This window comes from Clinocottus analis, unplaced genomic scaffold (assembly GCF_023055335.1).
Source record: "Clinocottus analis isolate CAN_PGR_092001 unplaced genomic scaffold, fCliAna1.0.p SCAF_12, whole genome shotgun sequence".
Lineage (NCBI taxonomy): Eukaryota > Metazoa > Chordata > Actinopteri > Perciformes > Cottidae > Clinocottus > Clinocottus analis.
This window is the reverse complement of record NW_027175843.1, coordinates 1061156-1088746: the sequence shown is the minus strand read 5'-3', so window position 1 is coordinate 1088746 and position 27591 is coordinate 1061156. Positions and strand designations below refer to the sequence as shown.

Here is a 27591-nt window from a genome sequence, read left to right as displayed (position 1 = left end):
CTGTTTCAGATGATAATCTGGTACAAAACCCCCTTCTCTTTTCATCACTTTCACTTGGCGTAACACAGAAATATTGTTATTAACACCCAATTACTAATTGGACAGTGTGTGTTATTTAAAAAATATTAGTATATCCAGCAATCAAAGTGTAGGCAAGAGTGAGAGATTGGAATAATGTTGCTGAGACAATTTCAAGGGACCTGGATATAAGGCACATTTTCTTCCAATTTTGACCCACAACTTCAACAGAATCAGATTCACAACTCCTCTCTACCATTCAGACTTTACCAAGTTAAGACGAATCGTTTTCAGCTGCAACGTTACCCTTCAAGTGAAAAGAAACGTGCACAGAGTGAACCGCGCTACTTGCACCAGCGGACAAAAGCAACGTCGCAAGTAGCCGTAATAACGAAAAAGAAAAATGTACAATACCGATTTAGAAAAAATTATAATAAAACAGTACACAAATAAAACAGACTCTGAACTACCATAAACATCTCTTAATAGAATAAAAATATATTTTCTACCTCTTGTACAAATTAAAGATTTATTTCAAATAAATTAAGTCACCTTCATAGATCGTCAAAGCTGTAATAATATATCAATATAACAATATATTCCTTCAGGGAAATGACGCCAAGGCAATGTCTGATTGGTTTTCTATAAATGGACTAAAGGTCAAACGCTGTCAGACGGGAGCTGAGAGAGATAGTGTCATGGTACTCGTCTTGATGGATTTGGGGGACGTGACCATGGGATCTGGGCTGCGTGGTCAAAGCTGTAACTGACCGACGACAGGCAGGTGTTTTTTGGAACAGCGAGCTCATCCCGAGTACGATTTTCAGGACGAGCAAGTGGAGTATTTGAGTGTGGCTGCTGACGATACTCTGGGAGTGAGGGGGACGTTGCTGTGAGGACTGGTGTCGGTCTGGAGCTCCGTCGTCTCTCTCGAGGACAGAGAGCAACTGGCCACGAGTGATCACGACGGACTCGATCGTCGTGGGGCTTTTTGCTGAGGCGCTAGGGAAAGTGCAAATGCCCCAGCTTGCCCGAAGGTGGCAGCATTGAGTAACAGGAGAAGGATTTGGCAGCATCTACACCAGTGGCCAGGTGACTTGTCCCCGCCCCCTCCCCTTCTGCCCCCCCCCCCCCCTCTCTCTTTCTCTCTCTCTCTCCCTCTCTCTCTCTCTCCCTCCAGATGTGATGATTTGTCCTCATTCATCAGAGTGTTTTTTTCTGATCTGTGTTCAAAGCTGCTGAACAACACAGTCACTTTGAGAGCCGGGAACAGATGTCTTCACGCACCCCGCGGCCGTTTTTTAGGACAGTAGTATTCACATTATCACAAATGATTAAGAGCACAAAAGTGAGGGGGTAGGGGGATGCAGAAGAAGAACAAAATAATTGAGAAATCGATCGATGAGAAGCAAAACAAAGTACACGAGGAACAGCGGGTACAGAGAGGCGGCCTTCCTTAGACGAGCTCAGACGAGTATCCCTCGTGGGCTCTCATGGCTTCGCTGCTGGTTGCCAGAGGCAATCGAGGAGGTTTTGGTCCCCCAGGGGCCATGATTCATGTGCCCGTTCCAGATCAGTCAGCCAGCTATCCGTTTTATATGTATCTGCCAGAGGAAAGAAGAGCGCCACGTGTTACTGGATAGAAACAAGGAGGCAGTATGCATGAAGAGAACATGTTGTTTTTAATCATTTCATTGGACAGGAGGAGAACAACTGGCTTACTTCACTGAGGATGGCCCACACGGCCGAGTCTTTGAGAACTGAAAGCCGAAGCGCGATGATGGGGTTGAACGCTGGATCTACCGCACCTTCGGCCACGCCCTTCTGAAACTGACCTGTGTTTAAGCAAACACCAACACAAAGCAGAGTATTATGAATCATATACATATATGTATAGAGTACAACACAACCATTCATCAACTTGGGTACATAACATGAAGTGACTCACTGAGAGATTATGAACTTTATTCAAACATCACGTTTTTTTTATTAAAGTAACAAGCCAAAAAAAAAGAAAAAATCTGCAGGAAGAGCCAGAAACTCCAGATAACATTTGTAAAAGAAAAAGGCAATGTATGTCACACTCGTTGTACACTGTCTATCACAGTAGGTTGGCCCCTTCACCTTCAGTGTATTGTATAAACTTCAGTATGTTTGTATGCAAACACACACACACACACACACGGCCGGAAGAGTCAAATCCGCTTACCGATCCTGTAGAAGCGGTCTTCAGTTCGCTTGTACTTCTCTTTGGTCTGCGGTCCAGGTTCCTAACATATGAACAAAGTGAAGGACGGCCAGTAGAATAAAACATGAGGTAACTGAATTGTTAATGATTTGTCGTTGGAGTAGATGCGATGCGTCTGTGTTTAGCCAGGGAGTATGAATCAGTGTCAGAATGCATCGCCTCTGGTGCCGCCAACGATTCTGTCAATAATCAATACGCTACGTCCCTAAGAGCAACCACTCAATGTAATTTAATCAAAAACATTTGCACAGCGCACCACAGAAGGGTGACAGTCTCTGTGTGTGTGTGTGAGAGTGTGTGTGTGTGTGTGTGTGAGAGTGTGTTTCCCTACCGAAACAGGCAGTATTTCCACTGTGGTGTTCTCGATCTTGTCCCCCGGGTGCTCTTGATTACCACTGCGAAACAGGAACCTGCCGGTCAAATCAAGCATTTATTTTAATATTTACGTCCACAGATAAGTGTTTTTGCACTTTTTTTTGTTTGCAAAAATGTGCAAACGCCCCCGTTTGTCATCAGGGGTTAACAGTCAGTGGGATATATTGTCGAAGCCCATGCTTCTCAGATATCATATTCAAGTAATTGCTTCAGGCTTTGGACATGAACTCCAGTCCATCCTCTAGTTCCGCCTGCTGAGGAATCTCAGTATATTTCCAAGAGGATGACTTGATTTCACAGAGCATGGCGCGTGGAATATGAGCTTCACCCTAGATGCGGGGTCAAGGTTGGCAAAGATTCAAAGAAGAAATAAACAACCGTGAATCCTTTACTTTCAGATCGCTGGTGCTGTTTTTACTTGTGTTGAATGTTTAGCAGCCGGAGAGTAGGCGACAGGGGAAGAACGCCAGCTCAGAGACAAAGACAAACACGGATCATGAAGTATTTTGTATCTCCTGAACCAACTGCTGGTGAGACGTCGTCTCATCGACATGGCAAAACACTGTGAACCAGTGTAACTGCTGCCGTTCAAACGCAGGCAAACCCCTCCAGAGTCGGACAGTGGAACAGTCGACGAGCACTTCCGCGCTCGCTGCCACTTACTCGCTGAATGATTGACAGTCTCACACTTGTCTTTCTGGGCGAGCTTTATCTTTACGAGCGCGATGGATACATGCATCGCTATGAAATGAACATCCCCGTGACCAAATATTAACGTTCCTCTCAGGCCCGCTCTCATCCAGGCCGGCACTTTGGCGTTCAGCTCTCTTTATTATTCACCGTCTTTCTCCCACTCCACCTCGGCTCCACAGAGAGGAGGAGGAGGCCGACAACGCTGCTTATTATAGAGCACTCTCATTAGACCAGCCTGATGCATGAAGAGAGAGAGAGAGAGAGAGAGAGAGAGAGAGAGAGAGAGAGAGAGAGAGAGAGAGAGAGAGAGAGAGAGAGAGAGAGAGAGAGAGAGAGAGAGAGAGAGAGAGAGAGAGAGAGAGAGAGAGAGAGAGAGAGAGAGAGAGAGAGAGAGAGAGATATATATATATAGAGAGAGAGAGAGATAGATGGACACACACACTAAACCTGACTCACTAAAGAGCAACAGCCAGTGACACAGGTGTTGCATTAGCTCCCATGCTAACGATAAGAAGCCATCAGAACATATCTCAGTCAGGTGAAGCTCTTCATACGTACTTCTCTATGCTAACAGGTCGGTCAAATTTGAAGAGGATGTAGTCTCCTGTGGTAGGAGTGATGGCCCAGAAGAAGTCCTCTCCTAGGTACGTCTTCTCTAGCGTGTGACCCTGATACACCTGAAGAACACAAGACACACGTTTGGTACATAGCAATAATAATAATGATAATTACACAGAGATAGTGTCAGTGGAGATCACGTGTGATTAAAACAGAGAGATTTGTGTTAAATGACAGCAGATTTAACGTGTGGATAACAAACTGTAAAGTAAAGATATGAGATGATATTTGTCATGAACCCTGGTGCGGTACCTTCACTGAAGTAGAAACCTCGGCCGGGGGGTTGACGTGCATCTTATGGAGCAGCGGCTTCAGGAAGTCTTTGTCCTGCAGACGCCCACACAGGGGAAAATCAACACTTCTACACAGGAAGTCGCCTCTACGAATGTTGCAAACAAATAACTGAAGGCTTAAGACTCACTGTGAGTTTTTGGATCTTTCCAGCAAGAGAAGAGTGGAGTCCAACGTGTTGAAACAGGGAAGGTCTGAAGCGCACACGGAGGCTGGACTTCTGCCGCTCGCAGTGTTTCTGTAACAAAAGGAAGAGGAAGGAATGATGACACCCATTCCTCTCACAATGTCACTTCATATCTAGACAGTAATCACGGCGCATACCGCATCTTTCTCAGGATTGCAGACTTTGACCCAGAGAATATGGTCCAGCAGCCAATCGATGGGCTTCTCCTTGTAGAACATGAAAATGAACTCGACGATGAGGTTTAAGTCTGGAGCCTGGAACATTTTCCCTGCAGGAAAAAGACAATCAGGAGTTTTGCAGACACTCATTGATTCAGCACAGAAGCATTCAGCTTCATGAACAACGAGAGGATTAAACATGACTCAACTTGTGTTTTTGTTTTATTCTTTTGGACTAAAAATAAACCCAATACTCACTTACACATTGTAGTGATGTGCTTGAATTGGATTTACTTTTCCCTGCCAGCATTGTACTTTACAATGACCCATTTTCAATGCCGATCAATATCATTTCCATCTTTTCTTTACTGGCGACTGGAGTCCCAATCTGTGATCTAAAAATGTTGTGTCACCGTTTTATCTGTTTGTCTGAAACTCTGTTGAAACTATGTGTTACTGCTGTCTTGGCCAGGACGCCCTTGAAAAGGAGATTTTTCGTACCAATGAAGCCCAGCTGAGAGAACTCCAGGATCATCCAGTCCTCCGACGAGAGCTGCAGGGCAAAGTTCTTCATGGTGGCAAAGTAGTTGGGCTTGGCCACAATGTCATCCTCCAGCTGAGGGAACAGGAGAAAAATACTTTCAGACTTGAGGAATAATGTCGGCGGAGAGGGAGAGAAGCAGGAGGGAGACTGCTCTACGTTCACTCGGGCGCTACCGTCTGAACTGAGCGAAGAAACACGGTGATGCCGCTGCACTAAACTGGAGCAGCAGTAGATGTCAGACACACAATACCTCTTCCCTTCAGGTGAGAGCAAAGAATGGAAACGACACAGAGAGACAGAAAGATGGCCGATTAACAACACAGTGAAACAAAACCTTGAACGGCTGGATTCAAATATGATGAGTCAACGCTAAGAATCAGTGAAACTGGCCTCAGTCTGAAGAAGAACAACGACTGCATCAACGCGCGCTGGCTTCTCGTACTCGTCCTGTTTGGATTTGGTATGACACACTCAGAGCAGAGCAGCGTTTTGCCCGGTAACAGGCCTCCACGCTGACACGCACGAGTAACTCAGCCCTTCCTAAAACGCACTCTGACAAGTTGCTATGGAAACATTTATTTTATTAATTCATCTATTTACGGACATACCTGGACATAATAAACGCCTTTGCTCACGGCGTACATCATGAGGAAGGAATAGTCCAGATTCTGCTTTGTTCGCCATCTAAAAGAGAGAAGAAGTCATTATGAAAGTATAAAGAATGAAGTCGCTTCCTGTATTCAACAAGTAAACCTCAAGTGTGCAAAAATATATATATATATATATATATATATATATATATATATATATATATATATATATATATATATATATATATATATATATATATATGCACACACACACACACAAACGCATCAGCTTCTGGGTCTAAATGACTTTATCAGAGAATCTACTGCAAAGAAATGCACCATAAACATATTTCTAATGAAGCCAGTTGTTGTCCGACTATAAAGAGAAGATAAGTACAGAGGATAATTAGAGTGAGCACTACAGAGAGGGAGAGATAGAGGGAGCTGCTGCTGATGACCTTGATCTGACTTTGAGAAACGCCTGTGGAATACTAAGTACCTCGGCTTCCTACCTAAAAGCTCTCGCTCGCTCCCTCCCTCCCTCTTTCCCCCCCTGACTCATCCTTCTACTTCTTCCCAGCTCTTCCACATTTCATTCCTCTCAGGGCTGGGTTCCACCACGATTACCATCCTGACTTACGATCGCTGTCGGAGCCGCGATCACACGGATAACACACAGGTCTCGTCTACGTGAGCGGCTTACTTGACTCTCTCTTTGGAGTCTCCAAAAGTCTCTTTGAGGTTGGCGAGTTCGGGGTAATAGGCGGCCGGCGGGGAGATCACCTCCAGCAAGCCTGAGCTCAGCTCTGTAGAAAACCTGAAGAAAGACGAGGACGTCGACATGGTGAAAACCACACAAACACACACTTTTCTCACTTCGTCACAATGGGCCTCGATCACTCATATGTGGGTAGAAATGTTCTCTTCAAAGAAGCGTGCATGCAATGTCGCCATCAGATTTGAGCCAGATTACATTGTTGCTGTTACCACTGTGCATACATTAGTAAATCAGAATCATACTAAAGTGCCATTTGCAGCGCTCTCGTTTCTCTGAATGAGGAGATCAATTATCATGGAGAAAGATGGGAAGTTGTTGAAATGTACAAAAGAGTCTGTGATCAGAAAGACAGAAATAGCATGCTGTTCCCAGGTGTTTCCTCAGAATGGTACATCTAGCTTTACTGGGAGATACGAACACTTGTTTGCAGGTAAAATGAAATAATTGATATGCCCTGTATGCCTGTTAACAAGCGACCAATTAACATGGCTACATATGCACATCATATAGCTATCATATAGACAATAAAAAACAAAACTCTCACATTTAAATACGGACACTCACATGCTCCTTTGTATGAAGAGTTATATTCCATGTATGTGTAAACACACATGGCCAATAACGCTGATTTGGATTTTGGTGAGTGAGAACTGAGACAGCTTTAATTGTGTCAATAACTATAGAGGGCGAATAGATTATTTTTTTTACATTTGTCCAAAGCAATAGTAAATTTACTGTTTTAAATATTGTTGCCTATCAAATATGTATTTAACAAATGCAGTTGTAACCTGCCATGCATTTAGTTAAAAGGTGTTTTTTTTTTCCCCTTTCTCCAAGACAACGAGACCATCGTTTGTGCGTAAGTGTCGTGTCAGGACAGCTTATTCCTAAAGGTCCCGCACAGGATGAACGCAAAACTTAAGCTCAGGTTTGTGCGCATTGTTGAGGCCCGATATACATTTTCACCTTTCAGGAAGCAAAGATGTGTACTCACTCTTTCTCCAAGCCGGCAACCACGCTGTGAACGTAGTCCACGTCCGTCTGCAGACACAAAACAAGCAAAACACATGAGACACGCAGACCTTCACACAGAATGTGTTACTTCTTTGTGGCGCAGACATGAAGATCTCACCTCCCCAACGTAGACGATGATGACGCAGTCCAGCTTCTCCTCCGGCGACAGCTTGTCTATCAGCGAACGCAGCGTCTCCGCCAGGTAGGACTTCACCTTCCTCTTCACTGTGGGGATCCCCATCACCATGGTCACTGAGAAAAAGACACGGGTGAGAACAGGAAGTGCTGCAGAGGTGGCGGTTGAATCAAAAATAATCTGTGCTAATAATGTCCAATTACATTTAGTCAGAATCAACAAGAACAGAAATTCATGCCGAGACCGACACGTGACAGCGGGGAAGGATGGAACCTGCACCGTCTTGGTGCACGCTGCTAAAGAAGTGCCTTTAAACTACAAACCGAGGCCATGCCAGCTAAACAGAGAGCCACTGAATCATCACACAAAGCAAATAATGTCAGGACTTCAGATCTAGAGATCTGCAACGTTACGCTTAAGTACTTCATGAGCTCGTGCTACCAGCAAAGTAAATGAAGAAGAAGTAGAGGATCAGTTTCAGAGAGGCTCTGAACACTAGAATCGTAATTATTATCTATAAAAACAACGATAAGTCATGACATTGTGTTACACTGCGAGAAGCTTGAAACAGCTGATGTTAAATTACTTGATGCCAAGCAATTAATCAACCGAAATTATCATGAATTCTTTCGTCAGTCAGTTTAGAGATCCTCGCGTCAGCTAAACCAACAGATCTCATGTGAAGCTGATGAGACGACAGCGAGACACGCAGAGAGGAACAGAGAGGCGCTATTGTCATCTGTGGATGAGGACAAATAGACGGCCTCTTATTCTGTGTGGAGAGACACAACAGACTGCTGCAGCCGAAGAATCAGTCAATGTTACTCAGTCAATGGGATACAAGGATCCTTCTGACGGGGGGAAGAGAGCGGACAGAACCGTATTCTGACAATGAATCAGTGTTTCCTCCAAGCTGAGTCGAAACAGCAGCCTGTGTGTTTTCCTTTTAATGGTTAGCTTTCCTCGGCCTCCTCCGTGTTGGTATTCTCGCCCTTAACTGATTCAAAACAGAAGGTGCAGAAAATGATGTTTTGCATGAAGCAAATGCTTGTTAAGAGAAGTTTTGTGTGTGTGTTTCAAAGTTTAAAAACAAGGGGGAGCATGCTGACGGAGCTGATGCACAAACTCGAGGTGCAGAATGAGTGAGCGGCACAGTGGGGGGTGGGGAGAGAGAGAGAGAGGGAAAGAGAGAGAGAGAGAGAGAGGGAGGGTGTGCAGAGTGATCTGTGCAGCGTGGAGAATCTGTCCCAGTTTTGCTTTGTGTTTCTCGCACTAAGCTCCGTGTCGTATAGCGAGCGACTCCCACCACCACCAAGAAAGTAGGTCGAGGATGAAAGGAGTATGTGGGAGGAAGGAAAAGAGACAGAGAGTGACAGAATAAGGGAAGGTGGCAGACAGTGAATGAGCGGTAATGCGTGCGAGTGCAGCGCGAGCAGGACCGGCTCCAGCCCCTCCCCTACCCGCCCCGTGCCCCTGGAGCAGCCTGAAGGCTTCACTCAGTCGGCCTTTAAATTCCTTTTAATCTTCTTCAGAGGGAACAAAAAAATCTAAACAATCTACATTTCGGTTCGCTTCTGTGTCAGATCGGTGAAAAGAGCTGCGATGCTTGCAGAGGAGCAACGTTTGTGATATCCATTATTTGCTTAAAACGTAGCGCCTGAATGTTTTCCTGATTACCGAGCAACATACCACTAGTTTTGAAAAATCACATAATTAACCTATTATGCTAAATAGATATTATTCTGTAGGAGTAACCTGCACGTTAATAAAAAGAGATTACTTTTTTTATTATTAACATTGGTTACATTTCGAGAGAACACATGTTATTCATTTTAGTTTGTGAATGTAAATAGTAGATATAAATTAAATATAATGCATTGAGCGACAACATAATGGAATTTTACTTTTTATCTGGTCTTTAATGCACATTTGACCACCTTGTTTGTTTGTTTGTTGCTTGTATCTACAGAGTAACATATCTTTGCTTTTGGCAAAGATACTTTTTCGCAGACTAAAAATAATCAAATGTTTGTATTCACGTCTCTCACATGCTACATTTATAGTATGTTATTACTTAAGAGGTTTTTTTAGCACACGGGTCTGGCAGGAGAGACATCATAAATCACGCTCTCCATTATATGGATTGAATCATCCGACCAGCGACGTGTAGAGCCAACGTTTGCAGGAAACGGCAATACTGGTTCACAATATCCCAGAACATGATCAACGACGCAGGTTTCACAGCCTGGAGGAGGAGAGCTGCATGTAGACACAGGTGGCACACGCACATTGTCTCACAAGCTCAGGTGAGACGTCAACGTGTGGGCATCAGCTCTCTTTGTCACCCAGCAGGGGAGATGCACCATGTGTTTGACATGCAGCTGGAAAATAGAGCCATATGCTATTTATTTTAGTGAAAGTAGCATTGCAGTGAGGAGGTGCTGTTGTTTTTTAATTCAAGGAAAATCAGTGATGCATGAAAGCTTTGCCTCAGATTCATTTAGTCTAAAAAGATGTTGGATATACGAGGTAGAAGATGGTCTGAATGTGTAAAAGAAACCTACAGAGTTGTAATTAGTTTCAAATTGGATCTAGTTGATTAGGTTGTGACAATTAGTGAACTGATGCTGCAACGTCTGCTGTTGAAACTGAATGAGCAATCAACAGAAGGTTTCTCTGCCCTCCGCTGATACAAGCAGAGGTATCAGAGAGAAATATAGTTTAGTATAGGGAGAGCAGGGCGATCGGGGGGAGAACCACCACGTGCCACAAAGACCTCTGATTGGCTGGTTCTTCTGAGGGTTTGTGTAGTTCATTGCTGATAAACAAGATTAGTGGACAGTTGATAGGGTCAATGATTTGAACTCAGCTTTGGATGTTTTCATGAGGGCTCTCATATGTAATTACACTGTCCTGATTTTGTTTATGTTGCTGTACATGTTGCCTATATGGATGGAATACAATTACAAATATGTTGGACATTTTTTACTTTCATGGGTGCCATAATTAAACATAATGTTACCATTAACTCAGGATGTCGTACGTGTACAGATTGTAAAGCCCCCTGAGGCAAATGTTTTATTTTGCTATACAAAACAGATTGAATGGAATATTGATATGCAGCACAAGGAATTCCAAACAGGGCAGAAAAATAGATCTTCCATGGAGCTTGTGAGATGTTAAATAGCTGGCCAGTGTAACCAAACGTTGGCACCGCTTGGCAGCTGCATCAGTACTAACTGTGTGCAAAAAGGGGCACAAGTTGGCAAGCTGGTGTCTTGCTAAAGGCTCTGTGTGTGTGTTTGGAACAAGCAAGACTGCATTTACAATAATGCTCTTTTCTTGGTTTCTGTCTAAAAGGGGCTCCAGTGAGGCCCGACGACTCCAACCACTCCGTCTCAGAACCGTTTCTCACATCATCCTTGTTCAATCTAAAGTGAGAGGGTGTCCTAATTTGCACAGCTATGAATATCTCAATGTCAGATATGCTTAGACCAGTATTGAGACAAAGGGGGGGGGTGGGAGCGGGGATTAAGAAGGTAAGATACAGAGGTAAACTAAGAATATCAAGGTCACCTCGCAGTCGCAGTACCTCCAGCTTGGTTGCATTCCAGTGAACACAACAGATATATTTTTTTAGTCGAGCAACTGGTGATGAAATACCAGGAGGCAGCAACACACTAGACTCTCGAGAGAGAAAGCCAAACAGAGCCTGAAAGGTAACAAATACCAGCCCACCTGTTAAAAAACCAGACAGACAGGATTTTTATGTTGCACTTGCACTCGTCGATCAAACAAGCTCCGGGCCAACGACAAGAGCTGTTCAGCCCTTAAACTTACACCTTGAATACACTGGCAAAGCCAGAGTAATCCTCTTAGAGAAAACTTAATATAGCAGAGGTCAAAGGAATAGACGACGCTTTTACATTAAGAAAATGGTGTCACTGAAAACAGGAATTAATAGAAGAAGAGTAAAATTGTCCTTTAAAAAGAGGCTAATGACAGACTTCAGTTTGGACAGGATGTGTTGCATCTTCATAGAGCTGTAAGAGTGACTTCCTCTAAGAAAGTGTGTTTTCTTTTTACAGCATTTCTTTCAAAAAGTTACAGGACACCTCTCAGGTGCAATAAAACACAGAACAAAGGAGAAGCGTTTGAACACAAAGTTCCAGTACATGATGTCCTAAATATAAAGTGAGACAGACATGTGAAAGCAAAAAGAAACCGAGAAGGGAAACATAACTTGTAAAAGTAAATTACACCTGACACAATATCCTCCAGGATGATCCTGTTGCAGAGCTCCATCCAGAGGGGATACTTGTTGTGAGCAAGTCACTAAAAACTTGTTGAGACTTGACTCCCTCCCTGGTGTATTGAGGATCTCTTGAGGTGTCACTGTGTTTGTGTAGCTTGCATATTCTGGAGAATAGGCGTCATTTATCAGGGAAGTTACTGTTGTACTGAATTTGCTGTGTGTGCGTATGTGTGTGTGCGTATGTGTGTGTGCGTGCGTATGTGTGTCTCACCTCCTGTGCGGCCGAGACCAACCTGCACAGCAGGATGCAGGCTGCCCTCATTGTTGAGCAGGTGAGGCAGGTGGTGGTAGATATTTGGCACCTGGAGAGGTTTCCTATTCGCGAGCTCCTTCAGTAGTTTCTGTGTCTCATCTAAAAGCAGACGCGCACAGAAAAAAACGTTTAGTGTATCCTCTTCTCAGTTTCATTAAATGATGGCAGAAGTTAAACTTTCATGTACTTCTGTAGAAGAGCGATGGCGTCAGTAGTACCAGCAGTACTGCATGGTGTACTGGTTCATACTGGGTTTTCCCCAGTGGGCTCTTAGTGCTTTGTACTATTCCACTGAAGCCGTTAAAAGAACACTTCACACGATCTATTTCAGATTTCATTTTCCCTTTATGTATGCGTGATGTAATGTTCTTTAGAAATGAGTCAGCTCTTATAAAAAGTAGTTCTCTGAGCATTTCCTTGGTTTTGTTTTGCAACGTTAAGAAATCAAAAAGCTGGCAAAAAAAAAAAGGAGCGCCGCATAGTTTTAAAAGTAAGCAAAACAACAGAAGCCAACACAAGAGGAACATTGGTTAAGGAGTCTTCCTCTGCGTTTGTCAGTTACCTGAGAAGTTTATGAGAGCATCTTTGCTGCTGTTGGTCTCGGCTATGGCGCGTCTGAACTGCTCGAGGATGTTGTTGAGCTCGGACGAGCGCTGCAGCGTCCGGTGCTCGGCCACGCGGAGGCGCTCTTTCAAGGCATGGAACTCCCGCTGGTACGCTATCAGCTTCTCTGAGGAAACAAACCCAAAACAAAAGCACGATGAATCATCAGCAGGCGCGACAAAAGGCTCCAGAAATGTAAAAAAAATATGATAAAAGGATCTTTCAGGGTTCAGCGAAAAACATCTCGACAGATCAGAATAATCAGACACCCTGAAGTGTGCAATACAGCAAAGCTATCCGTTGTCGTTCATGTATTACACTGCCTCATCCAAGCAATCAACTGCAGCTTGTATTTCACTATGGTACCACTTCTAGGTTGAGCCGGATTGTCTCAAGTTAAACTATTCAAAAGGTGATGAAGACGAAGCCAGAAATCAACCACAACGCTCACTTCTGCCACCAAATGAGGTATAATGATGACCGAAAACTTTGAGGTCATTTGAATTTGCATCCAGATTCTTTCCTTTTTCAGCTTTCACATCCTCTTCTGGCCTTTTCTGATCCGGTTACTTTGAAGTGGAGGTGCATTGAGGGAAGGAAGACCGCTCCTTTTTCAATTTGCTGACCAGGATTTCTGAATTACTGCAAACCTACAATACCATGTGATGACATCATTGACAGTGATAGAGCACAAAGGAGCAGCTACTTATTGGCAATACCAATTCCTTTTTTTTTTTTTTTACTGGAAATTACTTTTGCGGTTACAGGCAGTTTCCTGTAAACATCTGAAGAAACCTGCCATGTATGGGCTCTTATCAGTAAACACAAGTTCAGCGGTCAGTTTTGAAGAAAGTAGAGGCTCTAATATTCTGCAAAAAAGGGAAACAGCTGAGGTCTGTTGCTGGGCCGAGATCATAGATGTATTAAATAGACGCAGCACAGAGAGTGAAATGATACTTCTGGTGTGTTTTCCATTCAGTCTGACGGGTTTCATAGTGAACAAATTAAACACAACCAAATAAAAGAAGTATTTTTTGAGAGGCGTTTACGAAGGAGCAATGCCCACTTTGGCTCAGCATTGATCTACTGTGCACACATCCCTTCTCCTGCAGTTCATCGCAAATGACCTTATAAACGTCACTATTTTTGTGAACTTTATTTAGGCTATTCTGTATCTTCTCTTTGTAAAGCAAACAGCAGAACACTAAAGTCACCAGAGTTTAATTAAAATGGAGGAAACGTCTCAACAGGTTCAACAAGTATAGTAGAAGTTTGTGTTTTCTTTTATTTACGTCTTTCACCTGCCTAACCTTGGTGTTGTTTAAGTAATTAAGTAAATGATTTAAAGCCAGGTAAGCATGCATCATTAACACACAGACACAGCCTCAGCGACAGTATCAGCAGGACAAGACTTCCAAACGTCATCCGGATGGAGGGGAAGTAAGAACGTCTCAGATATCAGTGAGTGAGGTAGGAGGGGATGTGGGTTTGGCCGCTCTCTGATCTTCCTCCGAGGCTCGATTGATTGTGCCCTTTCAGAAAAAAACCCTCACAACAACAAAACCCAGACTCTCTTTATCTTCCCCTTTCCATCACTCTCTCTCTTTCTGACTGAGCTATTGTCCCGGCCCTTTCCATCACACAGGACCGTGTTGTTCCTCCTAAAAGTTGATCTCTAAGACACACAGACAGATGTTGTCACTTGGACCAAAGCTCATGAAAAGGGCAGCTTTCAAACTAAAAACAGACTTTCATCTTCCCACAGGTCTCTTGATTGTGGGACTGCAGGCCTGTTGAGATGAAACCACACCTGTAATCCCACTCTGCAGAAACAACGGAGAGCACCACAAGCACAAAGGCAAGAAGCAGATAAGGTTTCTATTCAATGCATCCTCTTCAGTAGTAGCTGGTGGAACTGGAGGCGTTTTGCATACTATCACGATCTCTTTTAAGGAACTTCCTCTCCCACAGAAACTGACTCACAGTGGGGCGGACATTCAACCGTTCACCAGTTCAAGGAGAAAATGGAGATTGTTGTTCGTTGTTATGGCGAGAAGACACGTCATGAGAGGTCGTAAAGCGTGTCGCACGTAGCTGCTTCTCCGCTGAGCGGCCAGCGAAGGCCGTCACAAAGCCGAGGCAACCGCTTTGTAAACGGCACCGCCGACGTGGCGGCACGGCCCGCACACACGCGTTACATGCCACACCGGCATGAGTGAGTCAGAGTGAGTCTGTGACTTGCCACAAGTAGGTTCATGACGAGGTACCGATGGTCTGGAAAGGGATTTTATGAAAACCTTTACCTCAAAACTTCTTACTTCTCTCGGTTAGAGCTCTAGCTGTCCAAAAAGGGGGCTTCCTACGGCATTAATCAGCGAGTAATTACAGTAAGTCCCAAACCAAATCAAACGGTATCAACATCAAATGTATGTATTAAGTAATAGGGTGCATGAGGAACCTACTCTCCTGGTATACAGCCACCGGGCAACTGAATGGGTACACACAATGCATTAAACAATTACCTGAGGTCTGGAGTATATCTACACAATCTCATTATTCTCCTCTCCTCTGTAGAAGCATGAGTTGTGGGGGAAGGGCTAAGTGAATGTGCTGAGCTTACCAACATCGTCCCATCCCCTCTTAATTTAATGCAGGTTTTCACATTTCAATGTTTTGTTTTTTTAGTATCCTATGTGTCAAACTTTCCACACTATCTGCACATCCATCCTGGCGTGCACTTTGGGGGTTGGACTGATCGCCCCTTCTCTGCTGGGATGTTTTGCCTTGACATGTCTTCCTTGATTCCTTCGCTCTGTCTATTTGATTTATTGATGAGATACGTGGAAGGAATTGGGAGTCAGATATATATAATGGGGGTTCAAAAAACTAGCCTTTAAAAAGAAAGACTCGAGGACACGCACAAAGAAAAAAACCTTTGAAATGGGGCCAAATGATGAAACACTTATATACAGAGCAGCCATGTCCCAGTCATGACATCACATTGTGAAATTAATGATGAAAAACTAAATGCAAAACAAAAATAAGCTGATCATCATGGGTTGAATCCAACCAATTATGGCATCCATTATGAAATCAATCGACATATTTGACAACAAAACTCCTGGAAGTGTTACCCACAAGTGCACTGCAACTTGACAGCCAATCTGACAAGGAGCTTGCATTTAATGATGCTTTTAATCTAACGTAAGCTTTATTCACAGGATTTTAGAAAATCTCTTTTACATAAAACGCATCTGAAGAAGGAAAGAAGTGCATAGATGTTAAGAACAACACGTGTAACTGTTCATTAACGGACAAGGTTGCGTAATAAAGACATTGGAGCAAAAATTAGAGGAGTTACATTTATTTTTTCAAAAGTGTAACTTTACCTTCGTGAATAATGTTTAAATGGACTTATACCTGTTGTACCTGTTATGGGACAGTGCTTACGCATGACCTCAGTTTAGCGTTTCAGTATCACAAGTTAGACGAGTGTGTGCAAAACAGTCTGTACGTGCACTTGGTTAAACAGATTCATCTACCGGCGTCTTCTGAACTTGAAAGGAGAGAACAGAGAGGATCTTAGTGTGGAAACTCTGAGAAATATTTTATATAGTGTTCGGAGTTGTTTCGGTCCATCCATTTGCTCATCAAAGCCCTCACAGGGATCTTGTCCTTGACTTGGCGCTCCCTTGACGATGACGCTGCTGACGGCAGCTTCATGAGTGCTGATGAGGGACTTGTGCACGAGTGAGTTGCAGCACATCATTTGTAGATGTTGTTGGTAAAGTTCCACTCAAAAATACACAACCTGTCCAAATTATCTCTCAACAAATATGATGTGAACAAATAACCAGGAACAACACACAGTCATTTTGCATGTTTTGTTTGCACTGAAACTACATTAGTAACTGATGCATTGTTTCTGGAAAGACTTTTCCAAATAACATTTTTCAAGTGTCTTGACCTCAGTGCTAGAAGATTTAAAAAAAAAAAATTTTCCCCCCTGATTTCTCTGTGTAACATCAGCAACCGTAACACATTTTACAGTAACTTAACTTGTTTTTGTTGCTAAAAAAAATTGCCACATCACTGAGCCTGTTCTTATGGACTTCAAGATATACCTGTCAGACAAACTCCAGAATAAGATGCATGTATGCAAAACATGTCCACATGTATTATGCATGCGTGCTCACCCTACAGTGGAGCACCTGCTGGCCATGTGGTTCTACACTGCAGCTGCTATGTGCAACACAGAGCATTTAACCAGGCTGTTATCTCTTAAGTAGGGCAGATGGTGCAAAACACAAATTTGAGATTAATAGGATGAAAAACAGGAATAGTTCTAACATGTTGGCGAGCAGATGTAATAGTTTATAGAGGCCCCGCCATTATTCTAGCGTGACTCATGGGGTCAAACAGACATAAGCACATCTACCTTTGACCACAGTGATATGAATAATTATACTGTACTCTTATCCAAGGGTAAAAACACGCACTATCTGACTATCTTGAAACAAGATAAACGTTTTTGGTTTATCGGCCTCACTAGGGGTCAGTGATGCAATATTTAACTCCACACAGAGTTTTAAAAAAAAGCACAGCAACACACAGAGTAGCAGTATAGATTTGTGATGGTATTTTCCTGAGGAGGAGTGCAAGTCGATCCCCGAGTAGGCGAGTGATATTCCCTGAACGCTTCTGTGTAGTTTGCAGAAAGAGCAAAAGCACACCTTTTTCTCAATCTGCTCCATGTATTTTTGCAACACTCCGCAACCCTTTTACCTTTAAAAGTGAAGTTAAAGAGGTTATTGGGTCAAAAATCAATTGCCCTCTAGGCAACTTTCCAACCAAGATTTTGAACGTTACTTCCTCACATTGGGCTCATTGTTGTTCTGACCTCCACCCACTCTTCTTCCTTTGCAGTCACAATAAGCTCCTGCTGTGTCTCTGTGTGGCAAAGTATGCTGTCTGACAGCAACGAGCTGAGAGCGTGTCCTCGCACTGCTTACTTCCACTTTCTGGCTCCACTTGGCACCTGTAAGGGCGCCGGCAGCCAGGCTGTCTTTGTAAAAAAAAAACTAAAAAAAACACTTTCAGGGATGTTGTTTACCAATTAATTGTAGATCCTTTGAAGTTAACGAGGACAATCGCTGACTTATGAATTATAAAAATAGAAGGATATTTGTAAACCTCACTATTTCTCTGTCATAATTTACCTAGAACTAAAATATTTCAACAGTCTTGTCGCAGGCCACGACTCTATTCACGTGGTGTGAATGTCTTGATTTCCTCATACCAGTGAGTTATTAGAGTACAGTCCATGTGAAGCCCAGACTGTATGAAATGCTGTGAAATATATCTGGCTCTCAACACAAACTCCTCGTGTTTGGTAAACGAAAAGCCCATGGCCGTCAGCAGAGCTTCCACAGAGCGTGAAGGTCTGCGTGAAGGTCTGTTTGACCCCCCCCCCGCACACATACACACAGACTAATGAGTACAAACCGGTTCTTGTATACAGCAAGCGTATGCCACAGATTAATCCACAGAGAGCAGTTAAAACCAACAATTCACTATCTCTCCTCCCTGACATTGAGGAGGAATTGAATGTCGTCTGGGAATTCTGTCCAGAAAAACAGAAGGAACGTGCACGCGCGCGTGAATGAATGAATGAATGAATGAATAGCGGTGTGGGATACAGGAAGTGAAGCTGAAGCACGAGGAGGGAAACAGTGATGATTGTTAACTTGCTAACAGCTGAAGACGCCTGTTCCTGTTTGGACAGAGTACAGGCTGTCTGGGATGAAGTCAGGTGGGTGTGCGACTAAGCAAGGTACAAAATACAGAAACAAAATTACTTATTCCACAGGCCTTACTGCCTTGTCAGCACTTTCATCCTCTCTTTGCAACATACATCCCACCCAGGGCTCTTCTCATCCTCTCTCGTTTGAGATTTGGCCTTTCTACTCTCTTCTTCCTTCCAGGCCACTTAGGAGTTGTCTGGCAGACTGCCTCACAGTGCACACACACTAAATGTACACACACAGACACAAACACACATATACATAACCAGGAACTACAAAATGAGAAAGTGCAAGCCATGTTCTCTTTTATTCAAACTAATTAACCATGTATCTGACCCAACACCTTCCTGTATCTGATAATTCACTCACCCCCTCCACTGCAATCACTGTTGCTATTTTTGTCCTATTGTGTTTGGAATGACGTGATGATGGACAAAAGACTGTGGCTTTAAATGTAGAGGGGGACCGCATGGCTACAAGGCAGCCAAAGAGAAGTAGGAAGTCGCATTTACAAGAAGGAAGTGGTTTGTGTTGGAAACTTGTAACCACCAGCAAATCTGCAGAAACAGAAGCGCGTTATAGACGTCTGAAATAACAGTTAGAGATCAGAGTGATCTTGAAATACAACCAACCTGAAAAAAATCAGCAGCATTGGAGAATATTGGAAATGAGCTTGCTTTTGCTCTAATAAACAGAACAAATAGCATTTACTGTACTATTTACACTGCTTTATGGATTTATACACTCATACTAATCACCATAGTGGCATTAAATGAATTACTTAAGACATCACACTCACGGCTGTCAGTTATATGAAAAGGTCAGATGATACTCGCTTACATCTGGAAGGCGTCAGACACACATTGTTTTATTCCATTGCACCAGACAGTTAACATCGTCAAGTTTAATGTGCACAACCGTGACAACGGATCACAGTTCAGATGTGCTTTAAAGGTTTCTCATAACAACGCACGACTGTAATGGACTGAAGAACAAACTGGAGTCAGAGACACTCGCTCCTCAGTGATCTCAAAGTTCTACTCACTGGTATTTCAATAATATTTGTGACAGATTTAATTAGTCTATGTGCGTATGTGATGACTGCTTTGTGTGACTCACTCAGCTTGTGAGGCCGTATAAATATAATTTTTTGACAAGTCTCTCTTGTGGAAGAGATCTTGCGTCAATGAGACTTCCTGAATAAGGAAAGCAGGTAACAAAGAAGGCCGTAAGGAGAAAGAAAACACCTTTAAACAGGTGAACTAATGTGCAAAAAGCAGCTTGTGCTGCTGGAATGTGGCGATGGTAGGAAAACTATTTTATTCACATCAAGTTGGCAACAAACAAGGTGGCTGTAAAGGCATGTTTGTTGTGTCACCAGTGGACTTCATCCTCATGTGGCCCTTCTTGATTGTGTTTGTCCTACACTAAGATAATAACAAAGGGAATTATTGTACTTTTAGTCCAACCCTCTGCGTTATTATTCATAGCTATCCTGTATGAACACCAATGTTGTTGGAGTCTGTTTAAGACATAACCAGGCGGATACCAGAGAGCAGTCTCTCACTGGGGGATGAGGCGGACTCTGACAGAGAAGTACACATTGTGGAGAGCCATTCAACGTGAAGTGTTTGGACAGCTGACTGGCACAGCTCTCACAGCAGTCAAGTGACCAGGAACAAGACGGGCTGTCGGAAGCAAAGGGGATCGGCAAAAAATAAATAAATCATAATCTGAAATAAAAACATTGCCCAAGATTATCTCTTTTCGCCACAATAGCACCCACAACAAGCGTCTTGTCGACGACAGCAGCTGAATCACACAACGCGGTCAAGGGCCTAAACGCAAATGTGTGTCTTCTGTGTACAACTGAAGCACGTTTTTTGAAAATTCTCATTTTCAGAACGACTCAATACCCGAGGCCAGAAACACTCTGAAACACCCACGCTGGGCAGCATCAAGAGGAGAAGCCATCTATAACCACGGGGAGAAAAGATATAGCACATAAAAGAGCCTTGTGTGTTGAAAAAGAATAAAAAGCTCTTTTCAAACCTCTCATGTTAAGACACAAAATGACATGGAGTCAGTGCAATGCGACTTAAAGAATATGAATAAAGCATGTGATGTCGATGCAAGTAAAGCCTGTACACTAATTAAAGAAAAAAATGCTTCTCTGCAAACATGCAAAAATTGCGCTGAATTTGTGACCTTTGAAAGAAGTCTTTATGGTCTAGCTAGGGCACTTAGTGTTACATTTAATCAATGTCACAAAAATAAAGAGAAAGCCGCCCAAGCTACTTTTCAGCAAAGAATGAGTGCCTTTTGTGTCAGCGGGCTTCACAACAACTGCTGCCCAGAGTTTATGGAGGAAATCAATACTCCAGCTTTCCCTAAAAGCCCAAAAGAGAGATCTTCATTACTGCTCACCCCCCACAACATAAACATTTGACTCATGTTGTCGTCCAAACTGAAATGAACCTTGATTGAACAAATAGGTTTTCAATACCATGTCCCCGAACGCACTGCAAAAACAAATGAGGAAGACCTCAGAGGCCACATTTGGAAAGGAAGTGCTGCACATACGGTAAACACAATCAAATTAAAAAGGGGCACATTCTCCAATTGCTTGAAGCGCTCGTGACATAAAGATAGTGGCTGCAGTTACAGACGCTGCAATACACAGAGATGTGTATGAATATGTTGACTTTGACGGAGTATAAAAAACAGTGTTGATTGGACGTATAGCTTGGAGATATTGTCTATATGGCAAGTGTTGTTTGCTCATTACGAATAGCTAGTGGTGTCATCGCAAGAAAGCTCCTATTGTGTTGTCCATTACGTTGTTGTGTATGACTTAATGCCTTATTTTTTAAATGAACCCACATAGGCAGTATGACAGCAAATGAGGAGGTTTTCTTTTAGGGGGGCCAATTTAATGTTCAGTATCTATACAGAGATGGATCCACGAATAGGACATCTCTCAATTCTCTTTATTTACTTGAGTCAACGTCAGTGGGTGTGTTGAACTCTTTTGTATTGAACACATTTGCTTTTGAATAGTAGTTCTAGTGTTAATTTGCTTACAGGTCTTTTTCCACTGAAGACATTTGCACATTATGTCTTCTTTATGAGCAGTTGATCCAAACTGCATATAATAATGATTCAAAAGTTGTACATTGTACCATAAGCCAGTATCATTAACTTTAAGAGACAGCTGTGGGGTACATAAAAAAAGTGTACTCGTGTAAAACTACAAGCCAATGCTTTCAATATTCCTGTTCTGGGAACAGACACCGGACATCAACAGGTGAAGCACACAGAACAGAGGACATCGTTACTTTGACCTTTGCTTTACATGCACTTTAAATCAAGCCGAGGACCCATTTAAAAGAAAATATTTCATCAAGCTGATAAGCTCCACGGTAATCACAACGCGAAGGCTTTGCTTGGAATTTGTGTAATGGTTGCAATTATTTACACTCTGCTGATAGCAAATAACTAAGGCCCATAACCCTCTCCCGTGAATTGGGTTAACCCCAGCAAGTGAGCACTTTGACCTCGTATAGTACTAAAACCTGGACACTCGTATAATAGAGCCTTAGCCCGGATGCTTGGCAGGATATGTAAACACATGGTGCATAAATATTCAAATATGAATGTCTCTGCAGGATGTGAAATGGACTTGAATGGTGTGTTGCAAACTGCGCTCCCTGGTGCTTTAAACTGCCTGGGACGTACTTGATTACCCCCGAGCTGATTGAGCTGGCATGGAAACAGACGAGTGTGGAGATGAGCAACGAGCTGGGAGAGATGGGGCCCGACTGCATCACCTGCCACGCTGTCAAAGTGCGAAAAAACGAACACAACAGAGAGAATATACACTTACACAATGCATGCACGTGGCCGAGAAGCTATTAACACGTACACATTGTGTAATGCAAGTTGCATCAAGGCAATTTAAGGATGGGCACTTGCTGGAATTGAACCCGCTTTGAGGTCCGAGGCGAACGGCAACACCTGCCGTCCTAGAGGACCGACTTGCTGCTGGTCCCACGTCAGCTTGACGTGTGCTAGTTTGTGTGTAAACGAGGCCCCAGAGCTGTCGCTTCTCCCAACAACAACACAAAAAAAGCCAATTACACCCTTTAAATGTGTATGACAGACGTGGGTCGACGTACCTTTGCCATTCTGCCACGCTGTGTACCAGGACAGGCTGAGGAAGGACGTGAAGAAGATAATCGCAGTGGCCACAGTTCCATTTCTGAGCCTCATCTCATTTCAGCGGAGCCTCTCTCCTCGGCTGAGTGTCGGGGACCCCGGAGCGGCCGCTGCCTCCCTCCCTCCTTTCTCGCGCTGCCTTCGGGTTGTTGAGACTGGCGTTACGGGGAGGAGGGGGGGGCGTCAAAACGGCGAAAACCGGAGTGAGCGCTTGGGGAAAGGGGGGGGGGGAGAGGCGAGTTGCTCGGATGTACCCTCCCGTCTTCACCCGTCGTTGAGACTGGCTCCTCCTGTACCCTCCTACGGGCGGTCGGTCACGAGTCAACTGCCTTCCGTGACAACATGGTCGGTTAAAGACACAACCTAGCTAGCTGCCGACGCGAGCCATTGTAACGCGAACGAGCCAGTCTTCAGTTACAAGTAGAATGCATTTCCAGCGTGTAACGGTCGATCCTCCGGGATAGGCTGCGCGCGCTCTGACGGCGGCCGACAGGCAACGCCTCGTTTTCACGTCGGCCGACTTCGCCTCAAGGCTTCAACTGGCAACAGATGAGTTTTAAAAAAACAAAAGCGGCGTGTGTTGCTCACTACCGAGCCTCACGCCAGGAGTACATAACAATCCCGGCTTCTTCTCCGTTAAAATGGATATATAGTTGTATCTATGCATAAATCACTTTGTCGTTCTCAGGTAACTTTTACGGGTACCTTAATGGGCCATTTACTCACATCCGGCACATTTAAACGCGATGAGCAGCGTACTCACGCGAGATTTGACAACTGGTGCGAGAGTGAAAGAGCAGTGCATGAAACGTTATGACGACGGGAAAGGGGATTGTAGTGTCATATCAGAGGCTCAAACCCGGTGTATTGATGAAGGCATTTTAATCTTGTGAAGCAGGTAGTCTGCTGTGAGACCTCTTCCTCCCCCTTTCACATCAGTTTAATAATTGCAGAAGAATCCCCGCTGTGTTTAAAAGCATTGAGCTGTGAACAAGCAGTGTTTAAAAATGGTTACAGGTTGAAATACTTCACAAGAAAGTGAACAGGAGCCGACGACTCTTCCTGAAGAAAGCACGTCATCTAGTGGCCAGGCCCTCAGCTCGCGTTGATGCAGAATTTGTTCAAAAGCCATTAGTGGCAATCACTAATTGAAAAATAACGGCACGGCCCTACCATTTAATGAATCTTTAAATACCAAGAAACATCTTCATCGTTTTTTATTTCACATGCGAGATGACTGTAAATCAACATATGTATACATATACGTTCTTAGTGTTGCCATGCAGGCTACTGATGTCACATTGAGTAAGTTAGTAAAACAAAATCAATGGCCCTTGTATGTTAAATTATGGCTTGTACTATGCACAAAGGTGTAATACATTTTCAAGTTATGAATCAGACAACACTATTAGTAGGCAATCTTGTGTAATAAGCATATTGCTTATCAAGGAACAGAGGTTATTTGTGACCTTGAAAACAAAAGTGGAGAAAACAATCTCATTCAAAGTATATTCATTGATTAAAATCTCTTAAAAGCTACTAAACAGACCTTAAAAAGAGACCGTTTGGACAACCATTAAAAATATACTATGAGTTGCATAGTTGTCCCAGTTATTTCCAGGCACTTGATTTAAACAAAATACGCTTAACTTTGGACTCCAAACCGTCATTAAATGTTCAGTCTCAAAATGAAAAACCAGAGCTTGGATTTGTTGTTACTTTAAAAAGTAGCCATGATAATTGTGTGTGCTGACATTCATTTATTACTCAAACAGCACAAATATTTTAAAGGTGAACCAATAAATTAGTAATCAATGTTCATAAAGAATATATTAAATGATGTAGAATTTTGCCAGATGTGATGACTGTGATCATTGCATTTAACTAGTTTGTTAACGATGAAATACATTTACATACCAAACACATAACTGATAAACTGAGTTATTGGGCGACAGTGAAGAATATTCACTTTTAAAGAATTTAAATAGCAACAGTATTTTTGGCAAATGGCTGCTTTGGGAGTTCTTGACCCTTATTAGAGTCTGTGGGGTCGAGAGCTGCACTGATCTGTACAGGCCGACATGATGAGGAGGGAGGGGTGTGCTCAGAAAGGCGTTGCTTTAAAGTAGTCCTCCAGCGGAATGATTGATACGCCGCCGATCCAGTCCTGCAGCCAGACCTGCATCAACTCCAGCTTCATGAAGAACCACTTGTGCCCCACTGGCCACTTTGCCATCACAGGATGCCTACACAAAAAAGTAGCATATTAGCACCACCAGGGTTGAGGACAGCAACATGTCACACACACACACACACACACACTATTACATCGTCCATCAGCCAAGTTACCTGGAAAACATGGACTCCTTTGCAAACCCGAGCTCCTCCGGGGCCACCTCCACCATCTTTCCCGTCAGCGTGAGTCGAGCACATCTTGGATCTTCCGGGTCGTACACCATTTGCCTTCAAACACAGACGACCATGTTACCGATCACACACACTAGTTTGTACTAGTTATATTGATACGGTTTGAAAAAGAGCAGCGTGAAAGCAGTTAACTGACATGATTAAAGTCTTTCAGGGCGGGTCCTGTTTTATTATCCGCGTTGAACGGCGCACCTCTTTTAAGTTAGTTAGTTTTAAGATCTTTATTTAAGTTTGGTGCTTTGTTGCATATTCAACAAACTATTTTAGTTAAGACAAACTACCACACACCAATTTTTGGGACCAGGTATTTAGTCAGGGAAAACTGGCAAATATTGTCAAAGTCAGATTTATTGTCAATTTCTCTATTTGTTCCAAACATACAGAGGAATTGGAGAAAAAACAATCTCTATTGTTCAAGTAGTAAAGTCAAAACAGCTAATAAAGATATATATTAAGAAAAAATATCTTTCTGTATTCAGCAGCAGTCCGACTTTTGGGTTAATGGAGGCCCTGTTGTGAATTTTTTGCCTCGGGACCCTTCAACAAATGAATCTGGCCATGAGTTCATGGGGTGCAATGAAAGCTCACCTGCAGAATTCTCCCTCGGCCTCTGAGAAGGTGAGCGACGCGGAGGGGTTACTCTTCAGGTCGGACACGGTGTTGTCCATCGGCGTCACATAGAAGTAGATGACTCCGGTGCTGTTGTCCAGCGGCCCATCGCTGACTGAGAAGATGTTGCCAAAGGGGAGACCTTTGATCTGTGGGAATTAAGGAACAGAATAGTGATGAATAAAATACGCATAGTTCAAATCAGTAACATTTTAGATAATGTACTGATGAAATGAATGATGTAATGAAAGATGACACTAACTTATTTCACCAAACTCGTGGTGGAAGAAGATCCTTGGATCCTTCACTTAGAGTTAGAATAAAAGAGCAATGTACTGCTACGAATACAAGTCCCCCATTCAAAATTCAAAGTAAAATTGTGACCATCAAAATGAAGGTAAAGTGCTCATTATGCAGAATGGTTCCTTTCAGAGAGATCTTTGATTTATCTTTTCTTGCTAATTTTGTTGTGCTACAAGTTTAAACCTGATGATTCTCATAAGTACGAAGTATGTGCATGGCTTGGCACAACTCTGCGCAGGTGTGCAGGGCTTTAAATCCATAACAATGCAGTGTTTCTCAAATATTGTTGCTATAGCCTAGCTTAGCTGCCTTTGAAAGAATAGCTCAAGCGTGTTCCTGAGCCAATGGTTGTAGTTTAAATACAAAAACGCATCGACGTGTTCACGTTAATCGAGGAGGAACCCATCAGGACCACCTGCGTGCGTCTCACCTGCTCTTGAGTGGAAATGGTGGCCAGGTGTCCCCAGTCACTGTAGTGCGCGATGTACCTGGCGGTCCTGGCGGTCTCCTGGTGCGGGGGAGGGCTTCCGCTGCCGGACTTCTTCACCTTCTCCAGCCGATACGAGAACAAGCGCGAGGAGAGCCGCGCCACGGTCTCGTGCTCCGGCTTTTCCCGCTCCCCGGGGCTCTCCACGCCGTCTCCGAGCACCGCGGAGGACGGGTACGCCTGCTTCCACAGCCCCGCGCTGTCCACCAGCAGCGCCGGGGCGACCTCCTCCGACATGTCGGCGTCCTCCACCACGTCGTTGGAAGAGACGACCCAGGACACCGAGCTCCTCAGGGTGTAGCTCTGACACACGCACAGGACGCTGGCGACCGCCGCCAGGGCAAAGTACCGGGCCCTCATCCCGCCGAGCTGCGACAATGGCCGCCCTGGACCGCTCGTTTTGTTTACAACCTCACGTGCGTCCGCTTTCGTAACACGAGGAGGTTTTACAGCGACACCTACCGGCGACGCCGGGTAAAGGTCATTGTGTAATCAATAGAAAAAAAACATCCGGATATATAGTGATATCCAACATCTATCAAACGCACCTGTTCACAGCCTGCAATAAGACTTTATAATAAATTACAAGATCCTCCTTCAATTAAATGATTAGTAGTAACTCTAGCACCGCTTTTGTCGTTTTGTTAGTTAATGTAATTCCTATTCTTCTATTTCCCTGTATATACTTTAGACACTTTATATACCCTCTACTTAATTTCGTCATTCAATACTCAAGACACTTTATATACATTGTATATACTTTGCATAGAGGAAAGTATTATTGTTGTTGCACCATATTTAGACATTAGAATGCTAACAATAACAACAGCCTCACAAAAATAGTTGAAACAGCACTCCTCTAATATGAACATTAAAATTCAGGGTTTCACAATTTAACTGGACTCCAGCTTGATTTTGATAT

The 27591-nt window shown here is 43.5% G+C and overlaps 2 protein-coding genes across 2 annotated transcripts; both read right to left on the bottom strand.

Moving 5' to 3' along the window:
• Nucleotides 1-1160: 1160 nt before the first annotated feature.
• mgat4a (alpha-1,3-mannosyl-glycoprotein 4-beta-N-acetylglucosaminyltransferase A) lies at nucleotides 1161-23536 on the bottom strand. Its single transcript, XM_068573118.1, has 16 exons — nucleotides 22804-23536; nucleotides 12781-12948; nucleotides 12177-12317; nucleotides 7633-7766; nucleotides 7495-7541; nucleotides 6426-6539; nucleotides 5741-5816; nucleotides 5090-5204; nucleotides 4568-4698; nucleotides 4374-4481; nucleotides 4205-4279; nucleotides 3893-4011; nucleotides 2598-2676; nucleotides 2228-2288; nucleotides 1741-1853; nucleotides 1161-1622 (listed from the first exon to the last, which is right to left on the bottom strand). Exons 1-16 carry the CDS (start codon nucleotides 22895-22897, stop codon nucleotides 1596-1598), a joined length of 1602 nt encoding a protein of 533 aa, XP_068429219.1. The 5' UTR covers nucleotides 22898-23536; the 3' UTR covers nucleotides 1161-1595.
• A 483-nt stretch (nucleotides 23537-24019) lies between these two features.
• On the bottom strand, nucleotides 24020-27080 carry creg2 (cellular repressor of E1A-stimulated genes 2). Its single transcript, XM_068572555.1, has 4 exons — nucleotides 26613-27080; nucleotides 25859-26028; nucleotides 25193-25306; nucleotides 24020-25089 (listed from the first exon to the last, which is right to left on the bottom strand). The coding sequence occupies exons 1-4, from the start codon at nucleotides 27027-27029 to the stop codon at nucleotides 24948-24950; spliced, it is 843 nt and encodes a 280-aa protein (XP_068428656.1). The 5' UTR covers nucleotides 27030-27080; the 3' UTR covers nucleotides 24020-24947.
• Between the last annotated feature and the right edge of the window lie 511 nt (nucleotides 27081-27591).

Excerpts from the sequence above, each read along its gene's own strand:
- creg2 (XM_068572555.1), bottom strand. The coding sequence starts at position 27,029 with ATGAGGGCCCGGTACTTTGCCCTGGCGGCGGTCGCCAGCGTCCTGTGC. Across the intron at positions 26,029-26,612 it reads CCATTTCCACTCAAGAGCAG|ATCAAAGGTCTCCCCTTTGG; the intron begins GTGAGACGCACG and ends TAATTCCCACAG. Across the intron at positions 25,307-25,858 it reads GCCGAGGGAGAATTCTGCAG|GCAAATGGTGTACGACCCGG; the intron begins GTGAGCTTTCAT and ends CTGTGTTTGAAG.
- mgat4a (XM_068573118.1), bottom strand. The coding sequence starts at position 22,897 with ATGAGGCTCAGAAATGGAACTGTGGCCACTGCGATTATCTTCTTCACG. Across the intron at positions 7,767-12,176 it reads TGGTCTCGGCCGCACAGGAG|TGACCATGGTGATGGGGATC; the intron begins GTGAGACACACA and ends TCTTTTTCTCAG. Across the intron at positions 2,677-3,892 it reads CGACCTGTTAGCATAGAGAA|GTTCCTGTTTCGCAGTGGTA; the intron begins GTACGTATGAAG and ends TTTGACCGGCAG.